We start from the raw sequence: 22,872 nt of genomic DNA, 5'->3' as shown, positions 1-22,872 counted from the left end.
TATAATTTTTGAAGACGTTCTTATTCAAATTATAAAAAAAACCTACACCTTGCTAAAAAACAAATAAAACGTCGAAAAAAATTAAACATTTCAGTTTATGATTTAACTTGTATTGATTGAAGACGTATAGATAAGACGCAACTCCTATTTATTTTATTTTATTTTATGTAAAAAGTTAAAAAGTCAAGGTCAAATCTACTTCGAAAACAAACAATTGCCAGGTGTTGTCGGTTTGAGGTACACTAGTGATTTTAGTTAATCTAATGCAAAGGAATTGATGTTGGTTTAAAATGGTTGATAATAAAGGTATCTACAGCTTTGTATAGTGGTGCATATTATAAAATGTCTGGTTTCAAATAATTAACTCGAATATTTATTTCCTTTTCCTTTTTTTTTTGGATATATTTACTACGATTATGCTTCTAGAAATAATGCGTTGTTTGTTTGTAATGCTATCCTCCGAAAAAAAACCTAGTGAGGATTTCTTCAATAAGGACCTAAAACGATGCATTATAAAGTTTGACAAAATTTGATAAGACTCTTGAGTCTTCTAAATTATTGACCTCATGCCTGACAGATAAGTTATGGTTAGGTTGATGAAATATCTTGAAATGCAATCGTCAGCTTTGCTGACCATATATATTTCAGGAAACATAGGGCCAGGGAACTGGAGCCTCATACAGTTTGATTTAAGATTACGTTTATCCCCAAAAAGCTGGATTAATATTGGAAGTCATGAAAAATATTGGGCATAATTGTGGTTTTTAGACAACTGAGGTTTTGTACTTTCTGTATAATATAGAATATATTTAGTGATAAGTTAATAGTCTAATGAATGGATACACATGTATACAGATGAAAAATCAGGAATGAAAATCCATAATTTATGTGTCCCTCCAATTATGCTAGCATTCTTAGTTCTGAGTATATATAAAAAAAAATATTGAAAAATCTCAATATCAATGTGCCGTTCAGATATAATCAGACCGTCGTGCAGGTTTGTTACGTTTTTATAAGTTAATTTCGGCATTAGTCTAGCTTCAAGAAGCTGTTTCTTTTTGTTATAGTTTTAGTGCTTGATACTGATCGGATGTGCTTTCCGTCAGATATTTTTATGTTATTTTTTTTTTCACAGCTATCGCAAGTAAGTGAAGGTGGTTTTCAATCTCTCAAACAAAGCAATATTATTTGACTTATTAACACCTTTGAAAATTATATTCTTCAAATTAAAAACTTGATCATCATAAATTATTTTGCTTATTTGTTGTGTTTACATGTTTTATTACACAGTTCTTCTTGTACAGCACGATGAGTACCTAAGTATTTATTTTTGTCGTTATGTTCACAAAAAAAAAAGTAAAATTAAAAAAAAACAAAAAAAAACCAGGCCCTGATTTTAACTTTTTTTATTTCTTTTTGTTATAGTATTTGCATACTTGTTGGTATTATACCTCTTTGTATTTAAAAAAAGATACAAAAGTGTATTAAAAAGTCTTGAATCGACATACTACAAGAAAAGTGATCGTTTAATTTTATAACAAAATAATCATAAGTCATACTACAAAAGGCAATCTAATTGAAACTAAAAAAATATAGGTCATGCATACTGGGACCTTTTACGACTAAATAAAAAAAAAACGTGAGAATAAAACCTATGCTGTTTTATAAAAAGTATAACAAACGGAGGCAAAGCCATTGAACTACACGAAGTGAGATGACCCTGCATAAAAATCTATCAGAAAACCAACAAGTTTTATTAACTGTCACATAACAAACAATACAAAATTGTAATTAAAGAAAATAAAATGTGCAATACGCACAACAAACAGATACAAACTTCATCGCTGATCAGACAGAACACGTGTTATCAGTCATACTTAATTATAAGTTAGACAAAATAGCTAAAGTACCACGCATCCTAACATACCAAATCAATGTCATACGTATATATCTATCACCAGATATCCAATAACTAAAAGGGTAATTAATTAAAAGAAGAAAATTAAAAAACAAAATTTTTTTTCGAATGATTAAGTTTGGATGCTACTTAGGTTCATTCACTTCGATATATGAAGATATTCATTCAGTAGAGGTATAACATTTTTTACTTATTTTAGTGTCATTGAAAATTATTCACAACGAAATGAGTAAATTATTGAAGAAAATATAATCAAAAACTATGTGTTGTATACTTAACAACACATCATTTCAATACAAGGCTACACTTCATCTAGCGAGGGTGAATATATGGTACAAATAGATAAATGATCAATAATATATGTCAAGCTCCAATGAATCAAACCCTTTGAAAGTTCACTACTTTGACTATCAATGAATGTTTCTAATTGTTTCAACATTTTTTAACAAAACATTTATCGAAAAATAAAGTTTTAGCGGAGACGAATTTTATCAACAAGGCAGTTGTGAGAATCAATCATGCGATTGTATTAACATGGGTGTTTCTGTTGTTATGTGTTTTTTCTTTACTTTGAGCCTTGTTCGTTTTGTTTAAAGATGATCAATTGCGCTAAAATCACATAATTATCATTAACGATTAAAGATATCTATTCAAATATCTTATAAAGCATAAATAATTATATCTAAATAATAAATACAGTTGATTAATTATTTTTTGAGGAAATAGGAACAGTACGGTTTGTTTTTTTAAACTGTACAAGTCTCTGACTACAACCTTATACATAATATGTGTATTTATGTACATTACTAATAAATCAAAACATCATTTTGAAGTACATATCTCTACTATGACGTAACAAAAAAAACAAGTGTAATACAAAAGGAAATAGTATGTGCATTTGAACCCATTAAGTACATATAGGTTTTTTGATTTGCATATTGTGCAATTCTATCTAATAAATTTGCTTTGACATTAAATGAATGCAAAACAATAATTACATAATTCATCATTTGTGGTTTAATATACATGTCCTTGTTTGCATGCAAACAATAAACAAATAATTGAGATGGTATAAAAGAACAGTTCTGAAATGGGAAACATTATTCATTCATTCGAAAAACTGATAACTGCTTTACATTAAGGTAAGATTACTAAGTTTAAGTGTTAAGTTACTTAGAAATTACAATTTATACACACATCTCTTTCCAATTTAACATTCCTTTAATTTCAAAGACAACTTGCCTTTTTATTATTTTTATAAATTAATTAAATATGGAAGGCTAATACATTGGTAGGTAGTATTTGTTTTATAACATGATGACTTTAATAATACACCATACATACGAAAATTCCAAAAGGATGATATTTTGAAAAACAATTAATTATGAAATTCTAGAAACACACTTTTTCTTTAATATATTTTTGTTTTCAAATAGAAATATCAGGAATTTTATATATGAAATTAAATAAGACATTACGTATGTTTATAGTCAGTGACGAATTTGCAAGTTTGTCTAAGTACCGAACTACGGCTTCACGTATATTATATATATAGAAAAAAAAACACTCGATGGTGGTGACTAGCGTTTATTAATTGAGTTTGTATATTTCCGAACTAAATGTTGGATTATGAAAGTTGATTTTTTACTAAAAATAAATTCTAGTGAATACCAGAAAATAATTGAAATATTAAAAAAAAATATATATATATCTGTTAGAACTATGTCAGATTTTAAACTGATAAATGCAATGCAATTGCAATCTTTCAGTGTAAACTTTTATTTGCATTATTTTAATGAATGAACCACTATCAATCATTTTAATTTGAAATATACTTCCATTACACATTTTTGTTCAAATTTAAACTCCAGATTTTACTACATAAATGAGGATTATTGTCTACAATAACTTTGGACATACATTTATTCCCATAAATTCGCTTGACAAGATTTTTTTTGTTGGATTTTTTTCCCCACTGTTTCGTTTTTTATATTGTTCTTGTTAACATACCTTTGAACCTTGACGGTTACTTTCTATATCCCTTTTTTGTTGTTTGTGAAGCTATTAAGAATAGAAGAACATGCTAAATCTGATTTATTAATTTCGAAATTTTAAGTAATTTGAGGTAAAACGCTTGCAGGTCTAAATTATAATTAGCAACCTTTTTTGTTACATGACTTTTAGTTATTTTTGCAAACAGGTGTTTTAAAACATGCTTATCTTGTATATTTCAGATTCTTGAAAATGATGAGATTTGAAACTATGTCATTGTCAATGTTATTGACCATAATGTCAGTGGCTGGTAAGCATTAACTTATATTCGCTTTCTCAAGATTATTATTATTTTTTATTTGGCTTTCAAACTGTTGTGATACCATAATCTCTGATAACACTTATGAAGAAGGAAGAAACATGCGTCTGGCGTACAAATTGATAAGTCTGGCACCTTTGATAAGCTTTTTATAAACAAAGTTTTCTGACGTAGTTAAGATCAATAAAGATACCACGCTTATAATTCGATAATCAATACCCGTGCTTCGTCTACAAAAGACTCACCAGGAATGCTCCAATAGAGATGTTATACATGTTATAATGCCGAATAAAGATTGAATTTAATGAAAACTGAGGATCCCAAATGTCCGAAGTGATTTTAAATAATTGAAAGTTTTGCAGTTAATTTATAAACCTGTGTAATCAATGATATTTAAATTTATCACTTATGGATCTGCAAATATATTATTAGAAATTAGATTTATAATAAGAAAAGGCAATATATGATGATTTTTCTGTATTTTTATGAAAAACGTAAGTTTCAAAGAAATTTAAAATATTTGTCTGATATAAGTTTTACAAACCTCATATATTTCTTTACAGCCTATACACCTACAGAAAAGAAACTAGGTCTACATGGAGTGAACAAAGTATTACAGCTTGACAATGGAGTTGGTAGAGACATTGGAGGTCGTCGTGGAGATTCCATCTCTGTACTAGATGTAATTGATGCAAATAGACGAGCAGGATCTGACAGAAGAAGTTCAGCTGTCTCTGAAATTATAAGAAGCTCTTCATTTCAGAATTCTGCTGGTCTTGCAAGCAATGATGGTATAAACAGAAACTGTCATTATGAGTGCGGAGTAGATAAACTATGTAACGTAGGACAGAAGTGTGTACGCGATGGTTGTGACACTTATTGTGTCCAAGTATCATCTGGGAGTATTATTGGTGAATCTGGATTGTCGGGGTCTGTAAGAAGTGGAAATGGAAATACAGTTTCAGAAATTATTAGAGGTTCATCATCTGACATTTCAAGACTGTCAAGTATTGATGATTCAGCATGCAGTTATCAATGTGGAAAAAATACACTATGTGCATCAGGACATAAATGTATCCACGAAGGATGCAACAGCTATTGCGTTCAATTATCATCTGGTAGCCTAATTGGTTCAAGCCCATCTTTAACCGGACGTGTGGGTCTATCTAACAATGGTCATTTGGAAACTATTGGTAGCAGTGGTTCAATGTCTAGTCACACAGGTTCTGATATTCTTGACGCTATCTCAGCTAGACGAAGTGGTATTAATGCATTGGACACAATCACATCTAGACGTAGTGGCATGGATGCATTGGACACAATTTCTTCTAGACGAGGAGGATCAGTTGGATCATCTGGTTCAAGAATCGTATCTCAGTCAGTAGTAGGAGACCTCAGTAATTGCAGAAAACTATGTCATACTGATTCAGATTGTGCACCAAGCAAATACTGTACCACTGTTGATTGTCACAGATTTTGCAGAAGAAGGCCATCTAAAGGATACTCAGGATAAACATAATAAGAACTTTGAAGAAATCCATATTTTTCTTACGCAAACTCATTTTTTTTATAGATAAATAAAAAAAAATGTTAAATACAGTTATTCTTGTTGTAAATATGTTTAGCATCATACTTACGCACCAAACATCGAACAGTTTATACATCGAAGCAATCATAATCATAACATGTATTACATCTGTCAAACAGATATAAATACACGAAAAGGAAAACAAACATAAAAAAACAAGGTCAATTTCAAATTATATCTTATTACATTGAACTTGGTAATTTAAAAATGAAGAATATTTCGGACAGAAAAAGATACAGAACTCAATTAATTATAGCTAAGATATGGTAATTGTCTCTCTTGGCTCATGCTTTTAAAAGTATCCCACCAATAGCTAAAAGATTTGGTGCGAATAAACGTTAATGAGAAACAACATCACAAAAACACGTGACAATTAAACTCATCATAGATATACCAGGACTAAATTTAGTAGATACGCCAGACGCGCGTTTCGTCTTCAAAAGACGAATTAGTGACGCTCGAATCCAAAAAAGTAAAAAAAAAGCCAAATAAAGTACGAAGTTGAAAAAATGTCACTATAAGATTTTATGTTAACCTGAATTTTGGCCTGATGGTGATACAAAATAATTATTAGTATATCGGATATGTGTATACGTTGTTTATGTTTGCGTATACTGTACATATCAATCATTGTATTGTGATGGTATATATCTGGGAAAATATTATTTGATTTTAACAATTTACTTTTTTTCAAAAAGAGATAAGATACTGGGAAAAAGTACAATCAAGGTTAAATAAAAAAAAAGTTTGAGAAAATATTGATGAATTCTTTATGGGGTTTCCATAAGGGAGCTGATATAGAAACACTTCATTTGTATTATTAAAAAAGAATTTTGAAAGTGTGAAAAATGACTGTAAACCATATGGTGTATTTTGAACTTGGGCGTTTATCATTGTATGCCCTTAATAGATATGTAAGAATGGTACGTTACTGGTTGAAGTTATTAAAATCTAATAATTGTATAATGAATATTGTTTATGAAGATATGTGCGAATCTAGTTTTGTTAAACCGAATGATAAAATCAACTGGAGGTGTACGATCAGAGACATAATTAAAAGGTATGGATTTAATGATATATGGTTAGCGCTATGTGTTGGAAATAATCAAATATTTTTGCATGACCTTTAAAAAAAGAAGTGTTGATAATTATATAGCTGAAGGCTTGTCATGTTTTGCAAAATACTTCAAAATGTAATTTATATCAATATATACATGATGGACATACTTTGCAATTTTATTTGAATCTACCATTGAACAGTTTATATCAGTCATATGTAACTAAATAAAGAATCAATTCACATTCACTTAATGTAGAAACTGGAAGATACTTTAATATTTCAAGAAATTAGCGTGATTGTAATATGTGTAATAAGAAAGTAATCGAAGACGAGTACTATTTTATATTAGAGTGTGATAAATATGTAAATGTCAGAAATAAACATATATAGATATATTATTATAGAAACCCATCTACCTTCAAATTAGTTCAATTACTATCTGTAAGAAATATAAAAGAATTAAATAATATGGGTAAATACTTGTATGAGGCAGAGAAAATACGTTACACTTTATTTTTTGTTATGTACCTTTATTACCAATGTAAATTGTACGCAAAACTCCGCTATATATTAATGCTGCATATGTATATGCAAACTGTATAATTTGAGTTCAATCCTATGAACTGTATACTTGCTTACGCAATAAATAGTTATTAAAAACAATTAATAGCTGTGTGTGTTGTCTATCTAGCTTCGGCTCATGGATTTGAATATCCCTTTAATGTCAACTGATTAGTACATCAGTACGCTGGATGTTTAATGGATGATAGTCAGTTAAATATTATGAGAATTGAATTAAGTCTGCTTATACAGTTCTGAATTAGTTAAAAAAGAATGCAACCCTAATGCAAATTTGCAAAACCAAATTCCGTAATATCAATACTATTGTACGACAGTTTGATTTTTTATCATGATATTTAACCAGACACAAATTGGTTCCTTTTTCCTTTTTCCTTTTTCGATATTCAAATTTTGAAAAAATAAGTCCAAACTAAAAAAAAATTTTTTTTCCTCAGAATTTTTTTTCCTCAAATTTTTTTTCCTCAAATTTTTTTTTTTCCTCAATTTTTTTTTTCCTCAAAATTTTTTTTCCTCAATTTTTTTTTTCCTCAAATTTTTTTTTTCTCAAATTTTTTTTCCTCAATTTTTTTTCCTCAAATTTTTTTTTCCTCAAAGAGTTTTTCAAATTTTTTTTTCGTTTCCTTATTCGGTTTCTTTTTCCTTATTCGGTTTTCATTTCCTTATACAGTTTCAATTTCCTTATTCGATTTCCATTTCCTTATTCGATTTTCATTTCCTTATTCGGTTTCTTTTTCCTTTTTCAATGTTTATTTCCTTTTTCAGTTTCTATTTCCTTATTCGGTTTCTATTTCCTAATTGGATTTTCATTTCCTTATTCGATTTCCATTTCCTTATTCGATTTCCATTTCCTTATTCTGTTTCTATTTCCTTATTCGGTTTCTATTTCCTTATTGGGTTTCTATTTCCTTATTGGGTTTCTATTTCCTTATTGGATTTTCGTTTCCTTATTCGATTTCCGTTTCCTTATTCGATTTCCATTTCCTAATTCGGTTTCTTTTTCCTTTTTCAATCTTCATTTCCTTTTTCGGTTTCGATTTCCTTATTCGGTTTCTATTTCCTTATTCAGTTTCCATTTCCTTTTTCAATATTCAAATTTTGATAAATATTACAAGTTCAAACAGAATTTTTTTTTCCTTCAAAATTTTTTTCCTCAAATTTTTTTTTCCTCAAAATTTTTTTTTCCTCAAAATATTTTTTCCTCAAAATTTTTTTTTCCTCAAATTTTTTTTTTCGTTTCCTTATTCGGTTTCTCTTTCCTTATTCGATTTTCATTTCCTTATACAGTTTCTAATTCCTTATTCGATTTCCATTTCCTTATTCGATTTTCATTTCCTTATTCGGTTTCTTTTTCCTTTTTCAATGTTCATTTCCTTTTAAAGGTTCATTTCCTTTTTCTGTTTCTATTTCCTTATTCTGTTTCTATTTCCTTATTGGATTTTCATTTCCTTATTCGATTTCCATTTCCTTATTCAATTTTCATTTCCTTATTCGGTTTCTTTTTCCTTTTTTCAATGTTCATTTCCTTTTTCGGTTTCTATTTCCTTATTGGGTTTCTATTTTCTTATTGGGTTTCTATTTCCTTATTGGGTTTCTATTTCCTTATTGGATTTTCGTTTCCTTATTCGATTTCCATTTCCTTATTCGATTTCCATTTCCTAATTCGGTTTCTTTTTCCTTTTTCAATATTCATTTCCTTTTTCGGTTTCTATTTCCTTATTCGGTTTCTATTTCCTTATTCAGTTTCTTTTCCTTATTAGGTTTCTGTTTCCTTATTTGATTTCTTTTTCCTTATTAAATTTTCATTTCCTTATTCGGTTACTATTTCCTTATATTTACAACTATCAAACATCAACACACACCAAACCGGATGTAATTGAAAGATATCTAGAGGTCAATATACAGGCTCGAACAAAAGACAAAAAAGGAAAAATATAGCGAGCTTTTTTGGGATGAAGATGTAGTAAAGTCCGAACGTCAGTTTTAGTCGGATATACTTTAATGTTAGTCTTACATGTTGTTCTGGAACTCATTCCTCATTTATTCGTCAAGTTATCATCATTTTATATTGTTAACGTTTCATTGCGTACATCGCTTAATGTGCGCCAGTTTTAGGAGTTTTATACAGGACAGTGTAGGAATCAAAGTTACTTTCCACTTTCTCTGAATAACGAAAACTGCTCAGCGGGTCATGTGCACAACTACAAGGAACATTCAGCGAAAACGTTCTTCTTCTTCTTCCGGTAAGCGGCCACCGTCAACTGGTTGTCCTAAGGAACAATTCATGGCTAACCACAGCGTGAGTTACATTCAAAACATTACAAATTTTGTATTTACATCAGCCATGAACTGTTTTAATATCTTTTCTTATGTTATAAAGAAATTATGAACATTTTACCGTTCAAACTGTTCGTATCTGAGATGTTACAACTTAATTCCAGACAGAACCCGACGTGTGCAAGAATATTTATCTATTTATTATTATAAAGAACTTTAACGGCTTTATATATCTACGAACTGTTTATCCGTATATTTTATGGACTTAAATTATCATTGAACACATTGTAAAATTGTATTTATATTTGTATTTTCAGTTTTTCATCTTTTGGATTGGTAGTAAAATAAAAGTCAGCTTCTGATTGTTTTATCCTTACATTAACCCAGTCATCTTGGTTACACTCATTGGTCCGGCCAGTAAACATGTATAGATGTGTATATATATCATTGATTCAGTGGCGATGGCAAATAGACACTGATAAGTCTTAAATAAAATTTTATAGTTTTGAATGTTTCTTCATTAGTTGACTAAAAATAAGTGGAGGTATGTTCTTATTGCCGACAAAAGAGGCGCTCTACCTATATTAATTTGTGCATAAAGCGATTGAAAGTTGTTAGATACTGAATGCTTTTACCACAAATGCGCCTAAGTTTTAATCTGTGTATATATACTTAAAATACGATGATAAAATTCATGTCTTTTTCAGGATTTCTGTCAGATCCAACCATGTAGAAGTCATGTTTGTGAGCTATGGTTTTAGTCGATGATGTTCATGAAGGACCTGTAGTACAAAGTATATCACTGGATTGAGCTCTCTGTCTAAGTGTATCATTAAAGTGCTTTGCTTTGAGCTGAGTTCATTGCGGTGCAATTCATTTTTTGTGAATTAAAGATTTGACAGACAACTCTCATGTACAAGGATTTGTCAAAGTAGTATTCATTCTATGTACAAAGTATGTAATCACTGTGCTTAAACGGCCGTGGGTAACTTAAGTTACCCACAGCCCAAGATGGCGGACTCTAAACTTGCTGAGATGATAGTTGATACGAAATCTACTTTTTGCAACGTTTTTCATGATCTATGTAAATATTGAGAAGACTTTTGAATCAAGAAATCACTTGCCATCACTACATATGCGTTAATTTTGACTTCATTTTAGCGCAAGGCCAACTTTAAAAAAAAGCATAAGATGTCCGTAACTTATAAATCAAAATTAATCAGACTGTCCGTAACTTTATTTTCGGATGTGGGTAACTTTGTTTTCAAAACTGTAAGATTAACAATTTCAACACTTAAAGGACAATAAACACTATCAAACCCTTTAATTATTACATAAATATATATACAATAACGATATGCTTCAAAAATCAAACAAGAGTGTCATGGATTTTCCGTTAAATTAAAAAAAAATATTCCTGGGATAAAACGGGATTTTACGGTACGGCGAAACTGATCTAACATTCTTCTAGCTTTAAAGATTGTTCGCGGAAAAATTGATATCCTTTCCTTTAAATCATGATATTCTGAATTGTTAGTCTCTTTTCTATATCTAGTGTGATGTGTTGTTGATTTCGAGAAAAAAAAATGCCAATATCTAGGAATAGATGGAAGGCTATATAGTTAAACAGGATTTAGTTTATTATAGTAATAAAAGTAGATTTAAAAGCTTCTAAAAGTTTCATTGACCTCAGGGATTCAATAAGATCGGGTATCAAATCATACATATCTTCTTTAGAGGTTTGGACTGATATATCTATGTATTTCTGCTAAGGATTGTCCTCCGAAATTGTTCTCCTAATGTCATTTGCATATGTTCACTATTAATTGATTGATCGATTTTTGGTTGCTTAACGTCCAGTGGCAAATATTTCATGCACATCCAGACGGTAACAAGTTCACAATAAATACTATAGGTAGGTCTTGAAATAATAGAAGCCATCTAGGATGAAGATCGGGGAAATATGGACTGCCACTGGAAATTAATGGTATATCGGATAGGGACAGAAATTTTGCCTAGCTACAGGCCACTTACGGACCCATCAAAGAAGTGTTGCAAGGGTTCTTAACGTGCCCTCCTTACACGAGGCATCGGATTTAACGTCCCAAATCTGACCGGACGTGACTGCGTAGTTGATACATCCCGCACAGCCAAACGGACGCCTCACTTCGGCAAGCGTTTTACTGCCGGTCGGGAGAAGACCAAGTGACCATATTTCTATTCCCCAGTCACCCTTTGGGGTGTTCACTATTAATGTAATTTCTACAGTTGGAAATGGTGAGATTTATAACCTGCATGTCATGATTTATCATCTAAAACTTAAGCAGTAAACAATCTATAAAGTCAGTAGAATGTATGATTATACATTAATTTTGCCGTACAATTTTCTACATAAGAAAATGTCTGTACCTAGTCAGGAAAATGGCAGTTGTTATCCATTCGGTTGAGTTTTAGATTTTTCCATTTGATAAGGGACTTTCCTTTTTGAATTTTCTTCACAGTTTAGTATTTTTGTAATTTTAGTTTTTAATGCCTGTACCAAGGCAGGAATATGGCCGTTGTTTTCTATTCGTTTGGTGTGTTAAATTGAGCTTTTGGCTTTGCAATTCCATAAAGGACTTTCCGTTTGAATATTCCTAGGAGTTCGGTATTTTTGTTATTTATCATTTCTTTTTTTTATAATTACATCTACGAATAAAGATTCTTTGAAAATTACTGACATCATGCTAAAGTTACGGACAGCCCTATTGGTATAAGGAAAAAAGTTACGGGCGAGCTGTTTTGAAGTTACGGACATCATAAGTGTTTTGGAAAATCGTGCTGTAATCAATTATTTTGTAGTAATAAACCACGTTTTACATTGCAGAGTTTTCTTAAAAGATTTATATAACTTTTTAATTACTGAACATTTCTTTTGTATTCATTGTATTATAATCATATAGGAGCAAACTTCCTAACCGAAGTCAGGCGGCTCCATTTTGGGCTGTAGGTAACTTAAGTTACCCACGGCCGTTTAAGCACAGTGATTACATACATTGTACATAGAATGAATACTACTTTGACAAATCCTTGTACATGTCAAATCTTTATTTCACAAAAAATGAATTGCACTGCAATGAACTCAGATCAAAGCAAAGCACTTTAATGATACACTTAGACAGAGAGTTCAATCCAGTGATATACTTTGTACTACAGATCCTTCATGAACATCATCGACTAAAACCATATCTCACAAACATGACTTACTTCATGGTTGGATCTGACATAAAACCTGAAAAAGACATGAATTTTATCATCGTATTTTAAGTATATATACACAGATTAAAACTTAGGCGCATTTGTGGTAAAAGCATTCAGTATCTAACAACTTTCAATCGCTTTATGCACAAATTAATATAGGTAGAGTGCCTCTCTTGTCGGCAATAAGAACATACCTCCACCTATTTTTAGTCAACTAATGAAGAAACATTCAAAACTATAAAATTTCATTCAAGACTTATCAGTGTCTATTTGCCATCGCCACTGAATCAATGATATATATATACACATCTATACATGTGTACTGGCCGGACCAGTGAGTGTAACCAAGATGACTGGGTTAATGTAAGGATAAAACAATCAGGAGCTGACTTTTTTTTTACTACCAATCCAAAAGATGAAAAACTGAAAATACAAATATAAATACAATTTTACAATGTGTTCAATGATAATTTAAGTCCATAAAATATACGGATAAACAGTTCGTAGATATATAAAGCCGTTAAAGTTCTTTATAATAATAAATAGATAAATATTCTTGCACACGTCGGGTTCTGTCTGGAATTAAGTTGTCTCATCGCAGATACGAATAGTTTGGACGGTAAAATGTTCATAATTTCTTTATAACATAAGAAAAGATATTAAAACAGTTCATGGCTGATGTAAATACAAAATTTGTAATGTTTTAAATGTAACTCACGCTGTGGTTAGCCATGAATTGTTCCTTTAGACAACGTGTCCGCTGAATGTTCCTTGTAGTTGTGCACATGACACGATGAGCAGTTTTCGTTACTCAGAGAAAGGGGAAAGTATCATGGATTCCTACACAGTCCTGTATAAAACTCCTAAAACTGGCGCACATTAAGCGATGTACGCAATGAAACGTTAACAATATAAAATGATGATCACTTGACGAATAAATGAGGAATGAGTTCCAGAACAACATGTAAGACTAACATTAAAGTATATCCGACTAAAACTGACGTTCGGTCTTTACCACATCTTCATCCCAAAAAAGCTCGCTATATTTTTCCTTTTTTGTCTTTTGTTCGAGCCTGCATATTGACCTCTAGATATCTTTCAATTACATTCAGTTTGGTGTGTGTTGATGTTTGATAGTTGAAAATATAAGGAAATAGTAACCGAATAAGGAAATGAAAATTTAATAAGGAAAAAGAAATCAAATAAGGAAACAGAATAAGGAATAAGGAAAAAGAAACCGAATAAGGAAATAGAAACCGAATAAGGAAATAGAAACCGAATAAGGAAATAGAAACCGAAAAAGGAAACAGAAATCGAATAAGGAAATGGAAATCGAATAAGGAAATGAAAAACCAATAAGGAAATAGAAACCGAATAAGGGAATACAAACCGAAAAAGGAAATGAATATTGAAAAAGGAAAAAGAAACCGAATAAGGAAATGGAAATTGAATAAGGAAATGGAAATCGAATAAGGAAATGAAAAATCAATAAGGAAATAGAAACCGAATAAGGAAATAGAAACCGAAAAAGGAAATGAATATTGAAAAAAGGAAAAAGAAACCGAATAAGGAAATGAAAATCGAATAAGGAAATGGAAATCGAATAAGGAAATAGAAACTGTGTAAGGAAATGAAAATCGAATAAAGAAAGAGAAACCGAATAAGGAAACGAAAAAAAAATAATTGAAAAACTTTTTGAGGAAAAAAAAATTTGAGGAAAAAAAAAATTTTGAGGAAAAAAAATTTTGAGGAAAAAAAAATTTTGAGGAAAAAAAATTTGAGGAAAAAAATTTTGAAGGAAAAAAAAAAATTCAGTTTGAACTTGTTATATTTTTCAAAATTTGAATATCGAAAAAGGAAATGGAAACCGATTAAGGAAATGAAAACCCAATAAGGAAATGAAAATCCAATAAGGAAATGAAAATCCAATAAGGAAATGGAAACTGAATAAGGAAATAAAAACCGAATAAGGAAAAAGTAGCCGAATAAGGAAATGAAAATCCAATAAGGAAATGGAAACTGAATAAGGAAATAGAAACCGAATAAGGAAATAGAAACCGAAAAAGGAAATGAATATTGAAAAAGGAAAAAGAAACCGAATGAGGAAATGGAAATCGAATAAGGAAATGGAAATCGAATAAGGAAATAGAAATCAAATAAGGAAACGAAAATCCAATAAGGAAATAGAAACCCAATAAGGAAATAGAAACCCAATAAGGAAATAGAAACCCAATAAGGAAATAGAAACCGAAAAAGGAAATGAACATTGAAAAAGGAAAAAGAAACCGAATAAGGAAATGAAAATCGAATAAGGAAATGGAAATCGAATAAGGAAATAGAAACTGTATAAGGAAATGAAAATCGAATAAGGAAAAAGAAACCGAATAAGGAAACGAAAAAAAAATTTGAAAAACTTTTTGAGGAAAAAAAAAATTTGATGAAAAAAAAATTTGAGGAAAAAATATTTTTAGGAAAAAAAATTTGAGAAAAAAAAATTTTGAGGAAAAAAAATTTTGAGGAAAAAAAAATTTTGAGGAAAAAAAATTTGAGACAAAAAATTTTGAAGGAAAAAAAAATTTCAGTTTCGACTTTCTTTACAAAATTTGAATATCGAAAAAGGAAATGGAAACCGAATAAGGAAATGAAAATCCTATAAGGAAATGAAAATCCAATAAGGAAATGGAAACTGAATAAGGAAATAGAAACCGAATAAGGAAAAAGTAGCCGAATAAGGAAATGAAAATCCAATAAGGAAATGGAAACTGAATAAGGAAATAGAAACCGAATAAGGAAATAGAAACCGAAAAAGGAAATGAATATTGAAAAAGGAAAAAGAAACCGAATTAGGAAATGGAAATCGAATAAGGAAATGGAAATCGAATAAGGAAATGGAAATCAAATAAGGAAACGAAAATCCAATAAGGAAATAGAAACCCAATAAGGAAATAGAAACCCAATAAGGAAATAGAAACCGAAAAAGGAAATGAACATTGAAAAAGGAAAAAGAAACCGAATAAGGAAATGAAAATCGAATAAGGAAATGGAAATCGAATAATATAAGTTATATGGTTCGCTACTGACCCCATACGGATCCATAGAGGGTTAGTAAAATCCATAGGGGGTGAGGCCGGAGGCCGAGTCCCCTATGAATTTTATTCACCCTCTATGGATCCGTAGGGGGTCAGTAGTTAACCGTATAACGAATTTATCGGACGCTGGACTTTTTTTGCGGCGTTTTGTTGAAAAATAAACAATGAAACACAACAACATTAATAGATGACGTCGCCATTAACGCGTCACGAACCCCATATGAAACTTACTAACCCCATACGGTCTCATAGGGGGTCACCACGTGACGGCGTTTAACCAATCACAACGTGATTATTCATCTAAGGTCCGATAAGGAAATAGAAACTGTATAAGGAAATGAAAATCGAATAAGGAAAAAGAAACCGAAAAGGAAACGTAAAGAAAATTTGAAAAAACTTTTTGAGGAAAAAAAAAATTTGAGGAAAAAATATTTTTAGGAAAAAAAATTTGCGAAAATAAATTTTTGAGGAAAAAAAAATTTTGAGGAAAAAAAAATTTTGAGGAAAAAAAATTTTGAGGAAAAAAAATTTTGAGGAAAAATTTTTTTTAGGAAAAATAATATTTGAATATCGAAAAAGGAAAAAGGAAAAAAGGAACCAACTTGTGTCTGGTTGATATTTATATCCTTGAGAAAATAATATAAGATATCGACTGCCTATCAAACTTCATATTATTACGAAAAATTAAAAATACCATGGCAAAAACAAACAAGACCAAAATAAACCAATTCTTTATAAGTTAAATGCAGAACAGAACATATATTTGAGACATCCCATGTCCTCAGAAACATGATAATTCCTACTCCATTCTTGACATTTGTTCAAAAAAGATATAATGTATTTGCAAACTGTTATTAAAATAATTAAGGTCAACCTTTATTGAAAGGGGAATAAAGCTTTGGAATACAAATACATGTACAACCAAAATCATGCTATGATTCAAAACGGCAGGGTTTGTATTGCTAAAAATGTAAGAGAATGATAAACGTCAATGACCTAATGCTAAACATATTCTTTTGATTGAGAAAGCCATTTCAATTGATAATACTGTGTCCCTTTATATGTTTTGATGTGATACTATTGTTTAGCCCGTTGGTTTTCTCGTTTGTATGATTTTACATTAGTGATGTTTTAGGGCCGTTTATAGTTTGCTCATCGGTGTGAGCATCAGCTCCAATTTGAAGACCGTACTTTGACCTATAATGGTTTTTACTTTTATAGGTTGTAACTTTGATTGAGAGTGGTCTCATTGGCACTCATACCACATCTTCTTATTTATATTATAATTATTTCTCTGTGCTTTAGTGGTGGAATTCAAATATATAATTTAATGTCTTTGAAATCAATTGTTAAGAAAAAATAAAATAAATGGATGTTATAGAATATCTGATAGAGCTCAAACATGACCGTCGAAGTAAATAATGTCCATCAAGAGATCAACCACAGTTTTAGTGCATTGCTTAAACATGGTGTTAAGCTTTCACAATCAATTCACATTCAAATAACATGTTTTGCTTTTATTGCTCTCCATATCACATTCTGTTTTGATTTGTTCATATTATTATGAATTGTTTTAAGCTTATATTTGTGTGTTATTTGGTCTCTTGTATAAAAGCTTTGTATGGGATATTTTTTGGTCGTAAACTCGTCCTGTTTTTTTTTTTTTGCTTTGAATTTCTAGACTAGATATAGGAAGATGTGGTGTGAGTGCCAATGAGACAACTCTCCATCCAAATAACAATTTAAAAAGTAAACCATTATATGTTAAAGTACGGCCTTCAACACGGAGCCTTGGCTCACACCGAACAACAAGCTATAAAGGGCCCCAAAATACTAGTGTAAAACCATTCAAACGGGAAAACCAACGGTCTAATCTATATTAAACAAAACGAGAAACGAGAAACACGTATATATTACATAAACAAACGACAACTACTGTACATCAGATTCCTGACTTAGGACAGGTGCAAACATAACTCATATATTTCTAGTTTGAACTACATCTCGAAATTCACATTGAGGGTCAGTTACAACAAACATTGACGACATCCGAGATGATTTAAGCAAACTACATTTCTATGTAGCAACTTTAAAGCAGCGCCTGAATACGTTGTTCATATCTCGAAAAGATGCAATATTTCCAGGGAGTGTATTTCCTATCGTGATTTCTATGATAGAGGACTGTTACAAACAAGGAAGCTATTAAACAAAGATATTCAAGTTATTAAGTTGAAATTTAACCTCAGAGTCTGTGAATTTTGAGGATGCAATAGGTTCCAGTCAAGGTAAACGAATATCTGTTCACAGATGACGACGGATGCGTTCTAGTTGTCGTTATAACTATTCCGTCAACTTTCCCCCGAATGTAACCAACTTAAGTAGATTTATCACTGGGTTTGTACTTACATAAACAACATTACGGATTTACATGTGGAACAGAATCGGCCTACAATGTATCTTCTCAGAGAACTTGACATCACCCAAAGTGTTTGGCGGGGTTCGTTTTGCTCAGTGTTTGGTTTTCTATGTTGTGTTTTTTTCTATTGGTTATGTTAAAAAGAAGATGTGGTGTGATTGTCAATGAGACAACGCTTCATAAGAGACCATATGACCCAGATATTAACAACCACGGCTTCAACAATGAGCAACACTCATATTATTTTTGTCTATTGGTATATATAAAAAGAAGGTGTGGTGTGATTGCTCATAAGACAGCTCTTCACAAGATAACAAATGCCATAGAAATTAACAACTATAGGTCACTGTACGGCTTTCAACAATGAGCAAAGCATAACCTGGGACAGTGGTGTAACAGTTCCACATATAAACGAACTATACAGATTTGTTGAAAAAAGCTTGACGACAACCGTATGCATAATATGTGTATTTATGTACATTACTAATACATCAAAACATTATTTTGAAGTACATAAATCTACTATGACGTTACCAAAAAAAACTAAGTGAAATACAAAAGGAAATAGTATGTGCATTTGAACCCATTAAGTACATATAGGGTTTTTTTATTTGCATATTGTGCAATTCTATCTTATAAATTTGCTTTGACATTAAACATGTTAAATGAATGCAAAACAATGATTACATAATTCATCATTTGTGGTTTAATATACATTTCCGTGTTTGCATGCAAACAATAAACAAATAATCGAGAAGGTATAAAAGAACAGTTCTGAAATGGGAAACATTATTCATTCATTCGAAAAACTGATAACTGCTTTAAATTAAGGTAAGATTACTAAGTTTAAGTGTTAAGTTACTTAGGAATTACAATTTATACACACATTTCTTTCCAATTTAACATTCCTTTAATTTCAAAGACAACTTGCCTCTTTATTATTTTTATAAATTAACTAAATATGGAAGGCTAAAACATTGGTACGTAGTAATTGTTTTATAACATGATGACTTTAATAATACACCATACATACAAACATTCCAAAAGGATTATTTATTTTGAAAAACAATTAATTATGAAATTCTAGAAACACCTTTTTTTATTAATATATTTTTGTTTTCAAATAGAAATATCATGAAATTTTATACAGACCAGTTTACATTGTTTATGGAATTAAATAAGACATTACGTATGTTTATAGTCAGTGATGAATTTGCAAGTTTGTTTAAGTACCAAACTACGGCTTCACGTATATTATATTAAAAAAAACCCACACGCGATGGTTGTGACTAGCGTTTCTTAATTGCTTTTGTATATTTCCGAACTAAATGTTGGACTTTAAATATGAAGTTGATTTTTTTTTAAATAAATTCCAATGAATACCAGAAAATAATTGAAATATTAAGAAAAACCATATCTGTTAGAGCAATGTCAGATTTCAAACTGATAAATGCAATACAATTGCAACCTTTCAGTTTAAACTTATATTTGCATAATTTAAATGAATGAACCACTATCAATCATTGAAGTTTGAAATATACTTTCATTACATATTTTTTTAACCAATTCAAACTCCATATTTTACTACAGGATAAGGATTGTTGTCTACAATGACTATGGACATACATTCATTCCCGTTAATTCGCTGACATTTATTTTTTGTTGTTATTTATTTCCCCTGTATCGTTTTTTATATTGTTCTTGATCAGATACCTTTGAACCTTGACGGTTACTTTCTATATCCCTTTTTTGGTCTTTGTCAAGCTATTAAGAATAGAAGGACATGCACAATCTGATTTATTAATTTCGAAATTTTAAGTAATTTGAAGTAAAGCGAATGCAGGTCTAAATTATAATTAGCAACCTTTTTTTGTTACATGATTTTTAGCTATTTTTCAAACAGATGTTTTAAAACATGCTTATCTTGTATATTTCAGACTCTTGAAAATGATGAGATTTGAAACTTTGTCATTGTCAATGTTATTGACCATAATGTCAGTGGCTGGTAAGGATTAACTTATATTCGCTTTCTCAAGATTATTATTTTTATTTGGCTTTCAATCTGTTGTGATACCATAATCTCTAATAACACTTATGAAGAAGGAAGAAACTTGCGTCTGGCCTACAAAATTATAAGTCTGTCACCTTTGATAACTTTTTATAGACAAAGTTTTCAGACGTTGTTAAGACCAAGTTCTAGTTACCAAACAAAGATACCACGCTTATAATTCGATAATCAATACACGTGCTTTGTTTACAAAAGACTCATCAGGAATGCTCAATAGAAATGTTATACATGTTACAAAGCCAAATCAAGATTGAATTTAAAGGAAACTGAGGATCCCAAATGTCTGAAGTGCTTTTAAATAATTGAAAGTTTTGCAGTAAATTTATAAATATGTGTAAACAAAGATATTTAAATTTAACACTTATGGATCCGCGAATAAATTATTAGGAATTAGATTTATAATAAGAAAAGGCACTATACATGCTATATGATGATTTTTCTGTATTTTTATTAAAAAATCGTTTGATATAAGTTTTACAAACCTCATACATTTCATTACAGCCTATACACCTTCAGAAAAGAAATTAGGTCTACATGGAGTGAACAAAGTATTACAGCTTGATAATGGAGTTGGTAGAGACATTGGAGGTCGTCGTGCAGACTCACTCTCTGTATTGGATGTAATTGATGCAAATAGACGAGCAGGATCTGACAGAAGAAGTTCAGCTGTCTCTGAAATTATAAGAAGCTCTTCATTTCAGAATTCTGCTGGTCTAGCAAGCAATGATGGTATAAACAGAAACTGTCATTATGAGTGCGGAGTAGATAAACTCTGTAACCTAGGACAGAAATGTGTACGAGATGGTTGTGACAGTTATTGTGTCCAAGTCTCATCTGGGAGTATTATTGGTGAATCTGGATTGTCGGGGTCCATAAGAAGGGGAAATGCAGTTTCCGAAATTATTAGAGGTTCATCATCTGACATTTCAAGACTGTCAAGCATTGATGGTTCAAAATGCAGTTATGGATGTGGAGAAAATAAACTTTGTGCATCAGGACATAAATGTATCCACGAAGGATGCAACAGCTATTGCGTTCAATTGTCATCTGGTAGCCTAATTGGTTCAGGTCAGTCTTTAACCGGACGTGTGGGTCTATCTAACAATGGTCATTTGGAAACTATTGGTAGCAGTGGTTCAATGTCAGGTCACACAGGTTCGGATATTCTCGACGCTATCTCAGCTAGACGCAGTGGCATTAATGCATTGGACACAATTACATCTAGACGTAGTGGCATTGATGCATTGGACACAATTTCTTCTAGACGAGGAGGATCAGTTGGATCATCCGGTTCAAGGATCGTATCTCAGTCAGTAGTAGGAGACCTCAGTAATTGCAGAAAAATATGTCATACTGATTCAGATTGTGCACCAAGCAAATACTGTGCCACTGTTGATTGTCACAGGTTTTGCAGAAGAAGGCCATCTAAAGGATACTCTGGATGAACATTATACGAACTTTGAAGAAATCCATATTTTTTTACGCAAACTGATTTTTTTTATAGATAAATAAAAATAAAATGTTAAATACAGTTATTCTTGTTGTAAATATGTTTAGCATCGAAGCAATCATAATCAAACCATGTGCGGGAGTTTCTCGCTACATTGAAGGCCTGTTGGTGACCTTCTGCTGTTGTTTTTTATTTTGGTCGGGTTGTTGTCTCTTTGACACATTCCCCATTTCCATTCTCAATTTTATTACATCTGTCAAACAGATATAGATACACTATACACGACAAGGAAAACAAACATTAATAAACAAGGTCAATTTCAAATAATATCTTATTACATTGAACTTTGTAATTTAAAAATGAAGAATATTTCGGACAGAAAAAGATACAGAACTCAATTAATTATAGCTAAGATATGGTAATTGTCTCTCTTGGCTAAAAGTATCCCACCAATAGCTAAAAGATTTGGTGCGAATAAACGTTAATGAGAAACAACATCACAAAAACACGTGACAATTAAACTCATCATAGATATACCAAGACTAAATTTAGTAGATACGCCAGACGCGCGTTTCGTCTTCAAAAGACGAATTAGTGACGCTCGAATCCAAAAAAGTAAGAAAAAAGCCAAATAAAGTACGAAGTTGAAAAAATGTCACTATAAGATTTTTTGTTAACCTGAATTTTGGCCTGATGGTGATACAAAATAATTATTAGTATATCGGATATGTGTATACGTTGTTTATGTTTGCGTATACTGTACATATCAATCATTGTATTGTGATGGTATATATCTGGGAAAATATTATTTGATTTTAACAATTTACTTTTTTTCAAAAAGAGATAAGATACTGGGAAAAAGTACAATCAAGGTTA

The 22,872-nt window shown here is 30.7% G+C and overlaps 1 protein-coding gene across 3 annotated transcripts; it reads left to right on the top strand.

Moving 5' to 3' along the window:
- The first annotated feature begins 2,785 nt into the window (after window positions 1–2,785).
- LOC134724712 (uncharacterized) lies at window positions 2,786–22,077 on the top strand. Of its 3 annotated transcripts, none has more exons than XR_010108481.1 (3): window positions 2,786–3,060; window positions 4,153–4,220; window positions 4,793–4,889. XR_010108481.1 is itself a non-coding variant. In XM_063587906.1 (3 exons), exons 2-3 carry the CDS (start codon window positions 4,163–4,165, stop codon window positions 21,989–21,991), a joined length of 1,002 nt encoding a protein of 333 aa, XP_063443976.1. In that variant the 5' UTR covers window positions 2,857–3,060; window positions 4,153–4,162; the 3' UTR covers window positions 21,992–22,077. The 3 variants fall into 3 exon arrangements, 2 of the variants coding, with proteins under 2 accessions (XP_063443976.1, XP_063443967.1); XM_063587906.1 differs by lacking the exon at window positions 4,793–4,889 and adding an exon at window positions 21,048–22,077 and having other exon boundaries at window positions 2,857–3,060; XM_063587897.1 differs by lacking the exons at window positions 2,786–3,060; window positions 4,153–4,220; window positions 4,793–4,889 and adding exons at window positions 19,208–19,309; window positions 20,416–20,483; window positions 21,048–22,077.
- The last annotated feature ends 795 nt before the right edge of the window (window positions 22,078–22,872 follow it).

Source organism: Mytilus trossulus, chromosome 1 (assembly GCF_036588685.1).
Source record: "Mytilus trossulus isolate FHL-02 chromosome 1, PNRI_Mtr1.1.1.hap1, whole genome shotgun sequence".
Taxonomy (NCBI): Eukaryota; Metazoa; Mollusca; class Bivalvia; order Mytilida; family Mytilidae; genus Mytilus; species Mytilus trossulus.
This window is presented reverse-complemented; position numbering and strand designations above follow the sequence as displayed.